General features: G+C 46.5%; 1 protein-coding gene across 1 annotated transcript in view; it reads right to left on the bottom strand.

Annotated features, from left to right (window-relative positions):
* The window catches only part of Dnah9 (dynein axonemal heavy chain 9), a 328999-nt gene that overhangs the window by 4993 nt on the left and 308645 nt on the right, over positions 1 to 15361 (bottom strand). Inside the window, exons 64-67 of the mRNA XM_075992137.1 lie at positions 12852 to 13043; positions 11704 to 11895; positions 9948 to 10118; positions 3901 to 4083 (exon numbers count right to left, since the gene is read on the bottom strand). Coding sequence (XP_075848252.1) covers positions 3901 to 4083; positions 9948 to 10118; positions 11704 to 11895; positions 12852 to 13043 — 738 coding nt within the window. The remainder of the gene's footprint in view (positions 1 to 3900; positions 4084 to 9947; positions 10119 to 11703; positions 11896 to 12851; positions 13044 to 15361) is intronic.

Genomic DNA, 15361 nt, shown 5'->3' with positions numbered 1-15361 from the left:
AGCACTGGTGGTCTCCATGCCAACCTGTTCTAAGATTTTGCCAGATGGACATAGGGGGATAGATAAAGTCTATGGCCAAACTCTGGGCACCAGCCCTTCACTTTAAAAATAATTCATCTTTTTAATTTTGTGTGCAAATGTGTCTAAGTTTATACTACTGCATGCAGTCTCTGCAGGGGCCAAAAGGTGTTGGCTTCTCTGGTGCGGTAGTTTTAGCCTGCCAGAGGTGCTGAGACCCAAACTGGGGTCCTCTACAGAGCAGCATGTGTTCTTAAAGATGAGCCTGCAGCAGCCCTTAGTCCAGCTCTTCTTAAAAATCATACAATGAAGAAAATGGTTTCCTAACTTCCTGGCCTGGATCTGAGCAGCACTGTTAATATCTAAGTCTGCCTGCTCACAGGGTAGGTCAGCAAAAAGAAAACTTACAAATCTGGCTCTTCCATCTATTTAGCAGCCTTGTGTTCCAGGGCCCAGGGACACACTTCAGTCTGTGTACCACCTTTCCCAGGTATGAAGGCTGCTTGTCTGTGACCTTACCCGCTTGATTCATCCCTATACACAAGTGCCTTTGTAACCTTCCTTTAGTGCAATAGAATGGAAACCTTCTTTGTCCTATAGTCACAATGTGTTCGAAGCTAGATTCATAGGCTGCGGTTAGTCCAAAGCCAAGAAAGATGGCATAGAGACCAGAAACTTCCCTTTGGAAGGCTGTGGTCACATGGTAACAGCAGCATTCAGCCCATAGAGGACAGGCTGGGGATAACACTCCCTTGAGGGCTTCATGCCACACCCTATACTGAGGGTCAGGGTTAGACCATTCTTCTCAGGAAAATGCTTTCTATAACTAGCTTTCTCCGCCACCATGCTGGGGCTTGAATCTGGTGCCTTCATACATTCTAGGTAAGCACTACACCCCTGAATTACTCCAACCCTTAGTGGTGGAAAACAGTTTCGCTACATACTTAAGGCTAGTCTGGAATTTGTAATTTTACCTCCTAAGAGCAGGGATTGCTGGCATACATATATGCATACATATAGACACATACATATATATATGTATATATATGCACACATATGTATACCATATATAAATATGACATATAGACACACACACATCATTACCCCTGGCCACTAGATTTCATTAATATAATAAGAGTCCCACATCTTCCACAGTGGCTAACTCATTTTAGTCTCTGGTAGAGAACAAGATAGCTAAAGGTATCAGCCCTGGGTAGCTGCTGAATGGGCGATGATTCAAAGGATCAGAACATGACGCCCCTTACATTTGATCTGAAAGTCAACATAGTCTGCAGGAGTCAAGACCCAGAGCCAGCCTTTGCATTTGAACATTTCACAAATTTAGAAAAACTAAAGCCTAGTGGAAAAAGCCAAGGCCATCCATCATTTGAATAATGAGACGTTCCAGACATGCCCAGATGTCAGGCTAGCCAAATGAAATGGGACCCATGGGGGTTCTGATGTTTTCTGGCAGCTGCATTTCAAAGCATGAAACAGGTAAGTTTAATTTCTCTAATGTTCCTTTTAATGCAATATACCAAATGTTTGGATATACAATCAATGTAAATTATTAATGACAGTTTGTAGTTTTTGGTCTTCTTTCTTTGAAATCTGATGTGTCATTTACATTAGTATCTACTGTATTGGACAAGTCTAAAAACTTGGATTCTCGTGTTTTCCCCTGTAGGAAGAGAATTTTCTAAATAACCTATCATATGTGTTTTGTTGAAAATTACAAAGAGTGGGAAAAATGAAGCACCATTTAAAAATGTTGTAGATGAGGCTTTTGTGCATCTGGCTAATGAGAATGAGAACACCTAGGGAGGCCAAGAGCCAGATGTCTGACAGTGGTGAGTTCCTGAGAGAAATCCTCTCTGTGGTACGTGTCTGTGGCCGGCTGGCTTTCCCCCAGATTTCATCTCTACCCACATTCTGTGTACTTTGAGATGCTCCAGGCTTACGGGGCTGTATCTGGCAGCTCAGCTAGGACTTTCTGGGCATGTGGTTTTTATAGCCATTTTTATCACAAAGGCTAAGAGTGTTTGGCTAATGACTCAAAGGGTCAGGCATTTGTAACTGTGGTGCCCTGTTCAGGATGTCATTTGGCTTGGCTTGTGTGCTAGGGGACTGGAGATGACCACTTTTTCCTACACTGAACCAGCAGCAGCCTTGAGTGGGGCATGTCTGCTGAAGAGAAGCAAAGGACAAAGGGGAAGATCAGCAGGTCACCTAAGACCCTTTTCCCCAAGCTTGGAAGCCGACTTCCCCACTGTTCCATCTAGCAGGTGCTGGTGTGCTCTATGTCCTAGCCAGCCTCCTGTTGTAGCTGCTGCTTTCCCTGCTCTGAACTCTGCCTCCTTTTGCCATGGGGTACATCCTCTGCTTTTCCTCTTTCATGCTGTGCTTCAGAAGCTGCACTCACTCCCAGGGTCATCTGGCACTGCTTATAGGGCTTCCCCATGAAGTCATCAGGGAGAACAGTAGGACCGGTGGACCGAGATAGAGATGGGAGAATGTGTTGTGAGTCTGATGGCCAGGCTACTCGGGACTGCCCTCACAAAACTGTTTCCTCTAGAGGATTCTGATTGGATACTACCCTCCAGGTCATACAGGCTGCTCACTACTTCTAGGTCATTGTATCACCTTCTAGAAGTTCACCTTACTTACACTGTTCTTTGTCTAGGTGAACTCTAGAAGGCTCTGGGTCCTCTGCTCTGATCCTTAGCAGCCCTGTCCTTTTGTCCCCAACTGTCCCTATCTACCTTTTCTCTCTGTGCCGCCTTCTCCGCAGCCTTCCCTGATCTCAGGGTCTTTACCTGCTTCCTCCTTTAGCCTGTTTACAAACTCCACCTTCCATCAGGCTGACCTGGCAGGGAAGGCTCCTCTCCCGCCTATCTGTATCCTTCCCCACAGAGCCCATCAATCAACATTGTGGGAACTAGCCTGAAAGGAATGAAACTCCGTACTGCTTCTCTGTCTCTGCACAGTCATTCTTCATGATTGACTACACACAGCCACAGTGAAGGTTCTTAGAAGAAAAATGAGTGAACAAATTGGAAGTCGAATGGGTAAATAGCCTGCTCCAAATTGCATGGCGTCAGTAAGTTATGACTGCAGCAAACCTATTCAAGATAATTGCCACTGTATACCTACTTCCCCAGGACTGGAGATGCAGCATATGACAGGCAAGGGCCTGGTTTACATTTGAGATTGCTGTGGAATTTTGCGTTTATCTGATTATATCCTGGCACAGAACTTTAAAGCCATCAAACACTGCCTGTCCCCAATAGCCCGGGCATTCCCATTTCATCTTCTATATTACTTCCTTCTGTCCACATTGTGCATGTGTGTGGGGGTTGGAGATTAAAAGAAAAATTAGAATAGTCGTAGATTTTGTGCTACTTGGTACTTTCTTTAGGTGTCTACATGTAGAAAATTCAGTTGTTTTTTTTTACACACACACGACTGTGCTAGCCACGAAGCACCAGCAGAATCCAGACTTGGCTTTTGGGGGCCTGAGTGTTCACTGTAAGCTACAAGGCCAGTTCCTGGATAATAGACATACTTCTAAGACACTGGGGGTCAAACTCAAGGCCTTGTGTATGCTGGGCAAGCTCTTGCATTGAGCTGTTCTGTCTGCCAGAGATGATAACTCCTTTTATTAAAGATGTCAACTTGTAGAAGACCCACTGAATAGGGACCGAGCACTATGCTGATTCTTTCAGATGTCCCCAGGGCTAGACTCCAGCTTCTGTGGAGTGACACCTTTCAAGCATTTAGATGGCTTCAGCACAGTGGCCCTTCAGCTCCCAGGCCCCCTGGTGTCTGCCACTCTGTCCCTGGGTTACAGCCATGTCCTCTGGCAATGTTTCTCCTGCTCACCTGTAAACCGAGGTGCAGCTCTCTTAGTGAGCGCCGGATCTCTCTGGTGAGGATGTTCATGCGTTCACACTCCTGGAAGGCAACTACAATGTAGGGGGTGCGTTCCTCCACCTTGGCCATGAGCTCTGGGATGTTAAACTCATCGGTCACCCGATCCAGTATTTCTTCCAGAAGGGTCTTGACCTGTTCCCATGGTAGAAAATATGGGGTTAAGGAGGAACTCCATGGAAAGACATGCCTGGTATGGTAAATCTGGCCAATAACCTCACAAGCTCCGTGGGTATTAGGCTTCTACCTTTACTAATCTGCTAAATGGACATAGTATCAGACTGCCTTCTAAATCCATAGTTCTCTACCTATAGAATAAGTGTAGCTCTTCGGCCTCAGCAGAGAAGTTGCTCTGTACAGGAGATGAGGGTTAGCACAGAAACTCAAACCAGTCAAAGTGCTGAGGATATAAGTGAGTGTGGGGTGCTTAGTCACACATGGGACATCTGTATCACTTCAGGGATCGGGACAGGAAGACTAATAATAGCCAGAAGCTGGTGAGGACCTGAGCAAAGCAATGTCAGGACATGATAGGACTGTCGTACTTTTCAACTCAATAACAGCTGTGGTTGCTTGCAAAAGATTAAGGGAGTCAGCTTCTACCTCTGAGGTGGTTATTGAAAAAAAAAAGACATGGATTGAGGGTGTATGGAGATGAGAGTTCTGAATAAGGAGTTAGAGGAAGGAGTGGGGGGTGAATATGATCAAAATAGATTGTTTGAAATTCTCAAAAATTAAAGTGTTTTTTTTTTAATGAAGGGATTCCATCCTCCTGTGATGGACACTAGATGACAGTCACCAATCACCTGCTGCCCCACCTCTCATCACACTCCAGTTTGCTTGCTTAGGCCAGGGTTGAGGAGTGACCTCAGGACACTTCTCTCCAGAGGCTGGCTAGTTCTCTGTGACTTGTGTCACCAGCTTAAAAAGATAAACACACCTTTCTAAGAACTGAGGTTGAAAAACTCACAGGCTGACCCAGTTAGCCACAGCAACTAAAGTGGAAAGCCATAAGACTCTGACCTAAGATGCCCCTTGTAGGTCACACGGGCTGCGGTGATGAGCATCTGTAACGTGTGGGTGTGGGTGTGGGTGGGTGGGTGGGTGCGCGCATGTGCATGCGTGCGTTCCCATGCACACATCCACAGCCTTCCAAGTCAGCTGTTCCCATATCCCAGGTCCAGTGAACCATGCATCTAAAATCAAGCATGCCTTGTCATTATTCCATAGACAGTATAACTGTTTGCACAACTTTAGACATTGTAACTAATCTAGGGGGATTTAAGGAATATGAAATGGATGGGCTGCAGCTCAGTAAAGTACTTGCCTAGCATGTCGGAGGCCCAGCACTGTATAAAAGTATACCAGAGGATGTGCATAACTTATATGTAGATACTAAGCCATCAACATAAAAGGCATTTGAGACTTCGGCATCCCACAAGGAGGTGTGGATATTGAGGAGACACCCCCCCCCAGCCCCCCGCTCTGTTCTGTATTTCAGGGAGGTTTTCTGTTTGTGAAAGAGGCCTGGCCATCTATCATGTAAACTCCCACAATCCCTTTTCCCACACTAACTATCAGCTTATTAGACCAGGGGAGCCAGAATAACCCGGATTTCTCTGCTAGAAAATTGGAAGTGAGGGTTATCTGGGGGCAAGCACTTGCAGGCTGAGTCTGCCATTTTGGAGTAAATGAGTAAACCCGGGAGGTTTGTTAGCAGAGAGAGACAAATGAAGCTGTGCATACATAATGGCCATATGGGCAGCAGAGTAGCCAAGGAGGAGCAGGAAGGGAGCAGGTGAGCAAGCACAGCCCTCCACGTCCTAAGAGCTGAGCTCCAGAGGCTTGCACTGGCCCGGGCTTTGTTGGCTCTGACATCTCCATCCCTTCCTCCAACAGCAGGCCTCTATCTCTTTTGAGAAATTATTTCCTCCCCATCTTTCTGGACACAGTCATCGGCCCAAGCATTTCCTTACTCAGTCCTCATGGATGCAAGCAAGTCAGTTAGGTCTCAGGTTTTCATCCATGGAGTCTTGACTGGCTCCCCTCCCCCAACTCCCAGGGTTGACTTGAAGATCAAATGAAATGAGCTGATGGATGTCACAGCATCTGAAAGCTTTAAAGGACTATATAAATGTAAAGGGTGATTAATATTCACCTTGCCTTGAATTGCTAACACATGATCCATTCCCCAGGAAAAGAGCTGATGGTAGAAAAAAGGAAACCAAGAGCCTATCACCCCACGCCAAATGGGTCTCTGGTTGCTGTCAGAGCAAAAAGTAGAATAGAATCTTAATGGTACCTGAAAGCTGCTGCCAGGGCCGAAGACAAACGGCTAAGTTTATATTATATTTCTGTCTCTGGAGTGGGATTGAAGAAACAGTTCTGTATCAGCGAGCGGCCATTTGGCGGTGACTCACAAAGAGATGAAAAGATGGTCTGGAGGCATTGCTCCAGAATACAGGAGGATGGGGACACAGTTCTTTCCTGCTTCTCATCAGGTCAGAAGGGGTCTGGAGGCCTGGGGAGGAGCTGGGCACAGACAAAAGAGGACTCTCTTGTGCTCAGGGAGCCCCAGGGGTCCTTCAGAGGGGATGGGTGGGTTCCAAGGGATTAGCTCTACTTCATTTCCATAAACCAACACCTTTGCTTTTTCTTCTCTTTGGGAAAGTAAATACATATTTACCAGAAATATCAAGAAAAACACCTTCTAGAATCTTCTCTTATAAGAGGGAAAATGCTGTTAAGCTGCCAATATTTGACTGGGTCGTGCAGATTTCCTTCAATGTACACTTTGTCTTTTCAGTCATCAGCCAGCCACATTCACTTGACAATTGTCATTTATGCATTTATCAACGCACCCACCCACCACGCCTATCAGTCTCTCTCTTTCTCTACACACACATGTACATATACATATACATCTATCTCTCTTTCTCTGTCTTCTAATCTTTTTCTCCCCCTTAAGTATTGGGGATTGAACCGGGGTCTTATGCATGCTAGGCAAGCACTCTACCACTGAGCTGTCCCTATAGATGTTTTATTTATTTACTTATTGAGACAGGATTTCACTTTGTAGCCCTGGCTGGCTTGGAACTTGCTATGAAGACCAGGCTGGCCTTGAACTCACTGAGATCTGCCTCCTGAGTGCTGGGATTAAAGGTGTCCACCACTGCCCAGCAATTTTATTATTCTTTTTAAAAAGAAAAACTCTCCTTTTTTCACTTTACATACCAATCCCAGCTCCCATTCCCTCCTCTCCTCCCACACTTAATTTGTAAGCCAGCTCTCTAGGTCTTAAAGAAATTCAATCCATCACAAGTAGCAATCTTTGTGATCCTAGACTTTGAGGTTTCTAATAGTACCTTCATAAAGACACTCCTACAACAGGTCAGACAATGCATTTGTGGTTTTTCTGTTTTGCATTTAAATATTTGAGAAATTTAAGCTATACTTTCTTCAAAGTATGAGGAATCTGGTTTACTTTTCTCCAAATGGCTTTTTTTCAGCCCCAATAAATCATGTCCTTGAGCATTAAACTGCTTCATCACTACAGACGGGACAAAGGCTTGTATCCCAGAACACTACTGGAGGAGACCACTGCTCTGGCAGATCAGAGTCTCCTCTAGGTTCGGATGTTGAACCCAAATATTCAGTATCTCAGAATATGACTGGATTTGAACGCAGACCTTTACAGAGGAAATTATGTGGTAATGGGGCCATTAAAGTTGGCCCCAATCCAATCTTATTAGTGAAGAAGAGGAGGTTTGGGTACACACAAGAAAGGAAACAAGGCCACATGAGGACATAGTTGAGAAGTGGCCGCTGCAAGGAAGAAGTGATGCCTCGGAGACAATCACACCCACCTGTACCTTAGTGGGGACTCTCGTTTGCAGGTATATGAGGACATGGCTTTCTCTTACAAGTTACCTGGGTAGTGGAATTTCGTTATAGTGGTCTTAGCAGAGGATGTACAGGATGCCCTCCTCCTGGCTGTTAGCAGATCTGTTCGCCCTAAATGGTCCTCAGTGAAACCCACATGGGTTAAAGTATGGTGGACACTGTTTGTCTCCTCCCCAGTCTTCCCAACCCTTGCCCTTCTCTCCTTCTTTTAGACTCACAGCAGGCAGCTACACGAACCCCAGCTTCCCCTCATGGAGGTGAAAACATAGCAGTAATAGACTTGGGTCAAGGTTTCAAAAGTGTGGGTGAAAAGGCGAGCTCTGGCTTTGCCTCTCCTGACCTGCAGAGCTGTAAGAACAGAAGAACCAACTGCAAAACAATTCTGAGGAGTGGGACAAGGCATGATGGGATGTGCACCCAATAACCTGAATGTATGCTATGCATGATGGGAGCTGAACCTTGCTTCAGTTCTCCTGTCCATTACTTACACGTCCTGGCTGTGGCCAGAAACAAGGGCATTTTTCTTTCTGGGTGACTCACTGCTTCCCCTCATCCTCTGATTTTATGTTACACATGGAATGGTGGAAAGGCTAATTAATGTGCTCATTTACATCAAAGTCATTAATGTACCAAACTCCTGGGTTTAACCCTGTGCCATGGTTTGAATCTGAAACGTACCCCATGGATTCGTTTTGAAGGCTGCAGATCTCTGGGCAGTAGGTAGGGCCTAGCTGGCGAAAGAAGGCCACTGGGGTCTGTTCTTCACCTCTGCTTCTGACCATGCTCGCTCTGCTTCAGGGTCTATTCCAGTGAAGAACATGTCTATCCCATGCTCCCACCATGGACGGAGCTGTTCTATCTACATTGCCTTCCATGCCGTGGGAGCAGAAATCCCTCTGAAACCATCAGCCAAAGCAAGCTCTTCCTAAGCTGTCTCTGTTGGGTATTCTGGTCACAGAGATGTGTCAGCCAACAACTTCCTAACACTCAGAATTCCCTTTTCTTTTTTCCGGCATCTGAAGACTGACCTTAGGGGCCTTGCGCATGCCAGGCAAGTGCTCTACCACTGAGCTTACCCATCCCCCTGAGAGTTAGATTTTCCAACCCCTAGTTCATTCTTAGCCATATAATAACTTTTTAACTCCTGTTTGAAGCATATCACTCCCAATATTTAACAAAAGTCTAGCTCCCTCAGTGTCAGTCAGTTTGCTTTCGCAGAATCAGTCCCTGCCTGAGGCGTGAATGTTGGGTAAGTACCCAGCTTTTCTACCCTAATCTTCCAAGCTGTTTACTTGTGAACCCCCTGGTGGCTCCAGTTAGAGCAATGGTTTTCAACCTGTGGATAGGTGTCCCCACACCAAATGTCTACATTACAATTCAGAACAGTAGCACCATTAATGTGATGAAGTAGCCAGGGAATAATTTTATGGTTAGAGGTTATCTCAACATGAAGAACTATATTAAAGGGTCGCAGCATTAGGAAGGTTGAGAACCACTGAGTTAGAGGGACCTGGCAGTGCCCTGGGGTGGATGTGGGTTGCAGACACACATCTCTTCTGAGTAGAATTCACTGGTCTCAGAAAAAGATTATCAATAAATTTCACTCTGGTGGCCCATTCTTCAGTCTTCTGTTCCCCCAACATCATGTTAAGCCCCCTCCCCACTTTGCCTTTGGTTCTTCTCAAACCCATATGCCAGTCACCCTAGTTTGTTTTCTGCATTAATTTCTCACTAGCTTCATAAAACTTCAAGTTTTGCGCTTGAAGCATTTAGTGTCCATTATCACTGGGACTGGAGGTCCTTCACCATGATAGAAGTGTGGCTGCCCAGAGGGGCTCTGGTTGGTAGCTGAGTAGAAAGGTGTTTTGCAATTAACCACAGCATCATTCTTTACTTTGCCCACAAAAATCCAGAAGTTGGTATCAACGCCCCCATGCCCTTGCTGCTCAGTCCCGAGCTTCCCTCATTACAACAGCCTGGCTAAATGAAATCTGACTTTGAACTGGCAAGGCCATCTGCTAATGTTAGCGGAAGAAGGCGTCTTCTTGCAAGCCTTGGGGGTCCCCAAACTAACGCAGGCAATACCCACCACGCACCTTTTCTTCCCTTGTAATGCCGGCTCCATCTCCAACTTGGTGGTCCCGAGGCTGCATCTCCAGCACCGTTCGGAAGAGCTTTTCCGATATCTGGGTTAGAAAGCCAATCTCGGCATTCGGGTGGAGGCCGTACAGGTAGGGAGACTCTGGGGGCAACTCGGCATCGATATACTGAAACCAAGGGAGAGAGCAGCCAAAGAGTGAGTAACTTGTCTGCAAGGTCCGCTGTGGGACACAGCACCAAAACTCTGGTGGAGGACCACAGCATATTTGACCGACTGGGCGCAGTTTCCCCCAGTCTGCTCTAGACGTCATTCTCACTTCACACCAGACCAGTTCCCCATGACTCCCGTACAAAATACGCATGTGATTGGGAGAGAGGTGGCAGGCAGCTTGGCTGTAAACTGAAAGGCTCACACTCCCAAGAAAAGGTGGAGATGAAGCATCTTAAAGCACGGTGTCCCCTCAACACATCTCTGGTTCTGGTAGCCACGGATAGACTGCCTAAAAATCTTGCCGTGTTTATAAAAGTCGCTTTCTTCACCTCCTGTTTTGTGTACCCTTCGCAGCCTTTTTTTTTTTTTTTTAAGGTGAAGACTATAACCCCAGTTAAGCTCCTCAAGGGGCTTTGAGATCTCTTGGTGTTGTTACTGACTAGTTTAAATGTTGCTTGTTCTTTAAAGGCAATTTTGTGATTTTCCTTGCATTGCTGGACCCTTGGCAGGGGCCCTGGAACCATCTCTGATCTGGCAGATTCCAGAGAAGTGGAAGGAAGGGATCTACCTTAGCCCTTTAGGAATGTGCCAGTCCCACTACTGTGGGACCAGGCCTCCTCAAGGATGCTGCTCTGGCAGGTAGACTGTTCACAGACACCAGGGGATGCTCTTGCACCACTATCTCCGGCAAAGCCTCTCAAGGTGGTTAGAACTTTCTTATTTCTCACAAGGAGAACCCTAGTTTTGAATTTCTTCTTTTAGGTATGACTCTTCTGGAGCAAATGACTTCTATGACTATGATTCTTAAGTTTTAGAAATAGATGTTTTTTTTAAAGTTTCTATGACCACTCTTTTCCCTTAAATTTCGTATAAACTGTGTTAAGTTTTCATTCTTTTGAGACTGCTTTAAAGTCTAAAAATCTTTTTGCCCCCCTCCATTATCTCTCAGTAGATTTCTCATGGCAGGTTAAAAAGAGAGCTGAACACTTTAAAAATAAATACAACAATAGCACATGAAAACGGAAATGATAGTAAGAAAAATCTCAGTGAAAAGACCTTTCTTTTATGTGAGTGTATATGTCTGTGTCCATAGCAACCAACAGGATATGGGAGGAGAGACTGATCTGGACACAAGATCATTTTTTTTCTCGAAGTTCTTACCTGAGCGTTTTCCCTGTTAATGTTATTTTTGTCAACATCTTGGATAAAAACAAGTAAATAACTGCCCCACGTGCTATTTGTAGAAAAGATTAACAAACAGAATTGTGGAACCAAACACCAAAGGATACAAAGATCCCCATGCTCAATTTCTCTTTAACTTGAGGCTGGAAATCCTGAGCCTCTTGAGTTGAGCAAAGCAATCTCGGGGCAGAGAGCAAGGTTAAAATATGCTCAGCTCTTCTGATCATCCTTTTCTGGCCCCAATCTTGTTTCATTGTGAGCACGTGCAGGCTGCACTGTGCAGGGCAGACAGGAGGAATACTCAGTCCCCCCGTCCCCCATGAGACCACCATACTGCTGTAAACACAGCAGTACCTCACCTGATGATAACCACTGTAGTCCATGTTGCCCGGAAGTGGGAACCCCGGAGCCAGAGACAGCTCTCCTTCTAGCATTTCCTGCCGAATGAATTCCTCCAGGTAGGTTCTGCAGAGTCTCCTGTCCCAGTCGTCTGTGATGTGGCCCCCGTACATGATCTCACCAAACAGGTAGCGCAAGTCATCATAGGGCACCTGAGTTACAAGGGAGAGAGCAGGAAAGAATGGTTTCCCCACAAGCTTTGGGGCTGGATACTTCCTGAGATAAAAATGTCTTTTAAAACTGCTCCCAGAGCCTGGCAGTATTAGGTACGCTTGGGGCTATCACTAAAGGCTTGAAGAATTATAGCAGGTTTTCCCTAGGAGCCCTTCACACAGGCAATGAATGTCAAATGGAGGAAGTGAGGACTGTGACCCTTTTAAAATCTTCTGACGTTGATAACAAGATCAGTTGTCTCCTTCTGAAAGTTCATAGCCAATAAAAGACAGCTTAGAAGATCTCTGGGATAAGAGTTAGGGAGGGAAGGCGTTTGAGACAAGCCAACTAACAAAGGGGAGAAGCTAAGAGGCTGGGCTTTCCAGGACCTAGGACTCTAGGCAGGATTTCTCAGGGCGTTTGAGCCTGTGGCCTTGCTGATGCTCCAGTCAGTAGGATCCTTGATGGTATGAGCAGTCCCTTAGGTAGAAGACTTTGTTAGCAGAAGTTTCTCTGAAATGGAAGCAACCAAGAGGAGGCTGACTACAGTATGAATTTGGCCTTTTCTCCACCCGTGGCAAAACCACGGCCACGGGAGGAGCTGTGTGTAGCCCATGAAAGCTCTGCCCCATTGGGCACCTAATCAAGTTGGGTTGGGAACTTACAGTAAGTGAGTATGAGGTCTCTTCTTGCCAATCCACAATCCCTGTTCTGCTGGGAGGACATACAGGTGGTCTGAGAAGTATCTGGATGGAGTCTCATGAGGCTGACTGTTAGGTTCCTTTGTTTCCTGTGCTCTGACCTCACGGTAGTACTTCTCAGCCTTAGATTGGTCCTGGGCTTGGGACTTCCTTATCTCACTTGTGTGGGGTCTTAGACCTTCCTCACGCCACACAACCCTTGTGCATGGGAAGGCCACATTATAATGACCTTCACCCATACCCCTTTGCTATACCTTTGTGTTAGCCTCCAGGAAATTGTAGAGCACATTGACAGAGATGGTGAGGTCCCCCGTGTTAAAAGGGTAGGAGCGGTTCCATCCCTGCGGCCCAAACTTGCGTCTTTCGGCAACCACTGCGTGAAAGTAACATAGAGCGAAGAGGATGCTCTTGAACTCCGTCTCCCGGGAACACATTTCCAGAGTGTCCTGGAAGAGAAACAGCATTAACAATGCTGACACCGTTTCTGTCACCTGTGGTAGGTGAGGGCGTGGTGAAGATCTGGTTCACACTGGGTAAGGTTATGGTAAGTCATGTTTAGGGTTTGATGCCTGGTGAAGGGACTAGTGGTTGTACTCAGGTGGGGCAAGGTGGGGCTCAGAGTTTGAGGCAGTCGTGCGGAAGAGATAAGTTCCAGTCCAGCCCCTGAGTTAAAATTCATATTCGGGCTACATACAGTGCATTTGGTCTATGATTTGACTTTGTGCATATGGATTAACTACTTAGGTGCCTGAGCATAGGTAATGCCAGCAGCAGATGGTCTGTGGATATGAATGTCTTATCCATTCTATCAATGTCACTGTGCCCCAGGTAGGTGTGAACCCCTACAGCCTTACCTCTAAACTGTCCTCCCCTGCCCATCATGGAATAAGGATGTGTCCTTCCAGCTATGTGATAAGGGGCTTCTGTACCGAAGAGCTTCTGAAATGAGGGGGCAGCTGGGGACCAGCCTCACAGCACTGAGAGATGGTGGGCCATCTGTGCTCCCCACTGCTCCCCACTGCCCTCATGGCCTGAGCAGGAGAGGTCAGACAGGAGACTGAGTGAACAGTATGGAGGGGTGTGTGACCACAGAGCATGAGGAGGGGCAGAGATGGAGCCCAGGATGAAGGGGAGACAGAATCAACAGGAAGGAAAGGAGCAGCCGCCACTTCAGAGGAAGTTGGTGAGGTCCTGCTTGGAGGACTTTGAGGAGGATGGCGGTGATGAAGGACAGGGGATAGTAGGGAGGCGATCTCTGGATCCTTGGGAACAAACAAACACTTTCTTTTTTTCTAAATGAGACTCTCTGTTCATTTTGGAGCAAGATGTAGTAGCTAGAGCCCAAAAAGGTGCTCTCAAGGCTTTCACCACTAGATTCATTCAGTCCCCATACTTCTAAGAGCCTCTTCCAGGCTGTGTTCATACGGGGCAGGGCCACAGAGGAAACACTGGGAGCTTCTGGCGTTGCTCATGTTCCCATGAGACACTCCTGAACACATGGCATCTCTGTGGTGCCCTCACTGGGTCAGAGGTGGGATGGAGGGTAAAGATATTACCTTGTGAGACATTAACAACTGTTTTCTGGATAGAGCAGTTCTCCATAAACTATAGGATCCTATGTTACTTCTTACACATTTGGGAATAAGAAATCCTGACAACATGTGGGAAAATGCCTTCAAGCACAAATGCCTCTAATGCCCAGACTGGCTGACAGTGATAAGCACTCACAAAAAAGTTAGAATAAAATAATCACCCCCAAATAGTGTAATTATCAGGGAAGCGGGAATGAAAAGGAGACCAAGGAATTTATGCCCTCATATGGTTAAGGTGTCCTCTGGGGGAGCAGGGTGAATTTACAAAGGCCTCCACTGTAAACAGCGAGCAGCCTCATGAATCTGTCCTCAGACTGAGTTACTTTAGTTACTTAGGGTGTCTATAAACTGTCAATGGACCTTTCGAGGTAGGGACTACATGGCCAGGAAGAGAGAACATCTCTTCGACTTTATTCCCACTTGAGTAGCCAAGCCTGGACATCAGGAGTGCAGGGAAAGAAGCCTAGGGGCAATGACCCACACTCTGGCTGTGAAGAGGAGACCATGTCCCACAGCCTGGCTGTGAAGAGGGGGCCAGGTATATTTCATGATAAGGAAGTACAGCAGGTGAGATCTGCCACCTCCCAACTGTCCAAGCCCCTCAAGGCAGGGCAGCAGAGAATGGCTGGCTGCTGGGCCTGTGGGTCTAGAGCCAGATCAGCACATTCTACTGCTTTCCCCTTCTGACGGTCCCCACTGCCACTTCTTTCCCCTTCTGACGGTCCCTTTCTCCCTGCCCCCTCTTATTTTTTTATAATTTATTTATTATGTATACAGTGCTCTATCTGTGTGTATGCCTGCAGGCCAGAAGAGGGCACCAGACCCCATTACGGATGGTTGTGAGCCACCATGTGGTTGCTGGGAATTGAACTTAGGACCTTTGGAAGAGCAGGCAATGCTCTTAACCACTGAGCCATCTCTCCAGCCCTCCCTGCCCCTTCTTGTACTGGGGGTTGAACCCAGAGCCTTGTTCATGTGATGTAGTTGCCCTATACTCCGACTTATAAGTTAAAAAAAAAAAGGCTGTGTAAAACAAACAAGACATAAAATTTCCCATCGCTACCATTTTCAGTGCAAGGCTCACAGGCACTACATGCTGGTGTTGCTGTCCAACCCCACACTTACGAGGGCAAGGCTTCTCTGTTTGGGTTTAGGTGTAAGCCTGTATGTTC

This window comes from Microtus pennsylvanicus, chromosome 11, assembly GCF_037038515.1.
Source record: "Microtus pennsylvanicus isolate mMicPen1 chromosome 11, mMicPen1.hap1, whole genome shotgun sequence".
Taxonomy (NCBI): domain Eukaryota; kingdom Metazoa; phylum Chordata; class Mammalia; order Rodentia; family Cricetidae; genus Microtus; species Microtus pennsylvanicus.
This window is presented reverse-complemented; position numbering and strand designations above follow the sequence as displayed.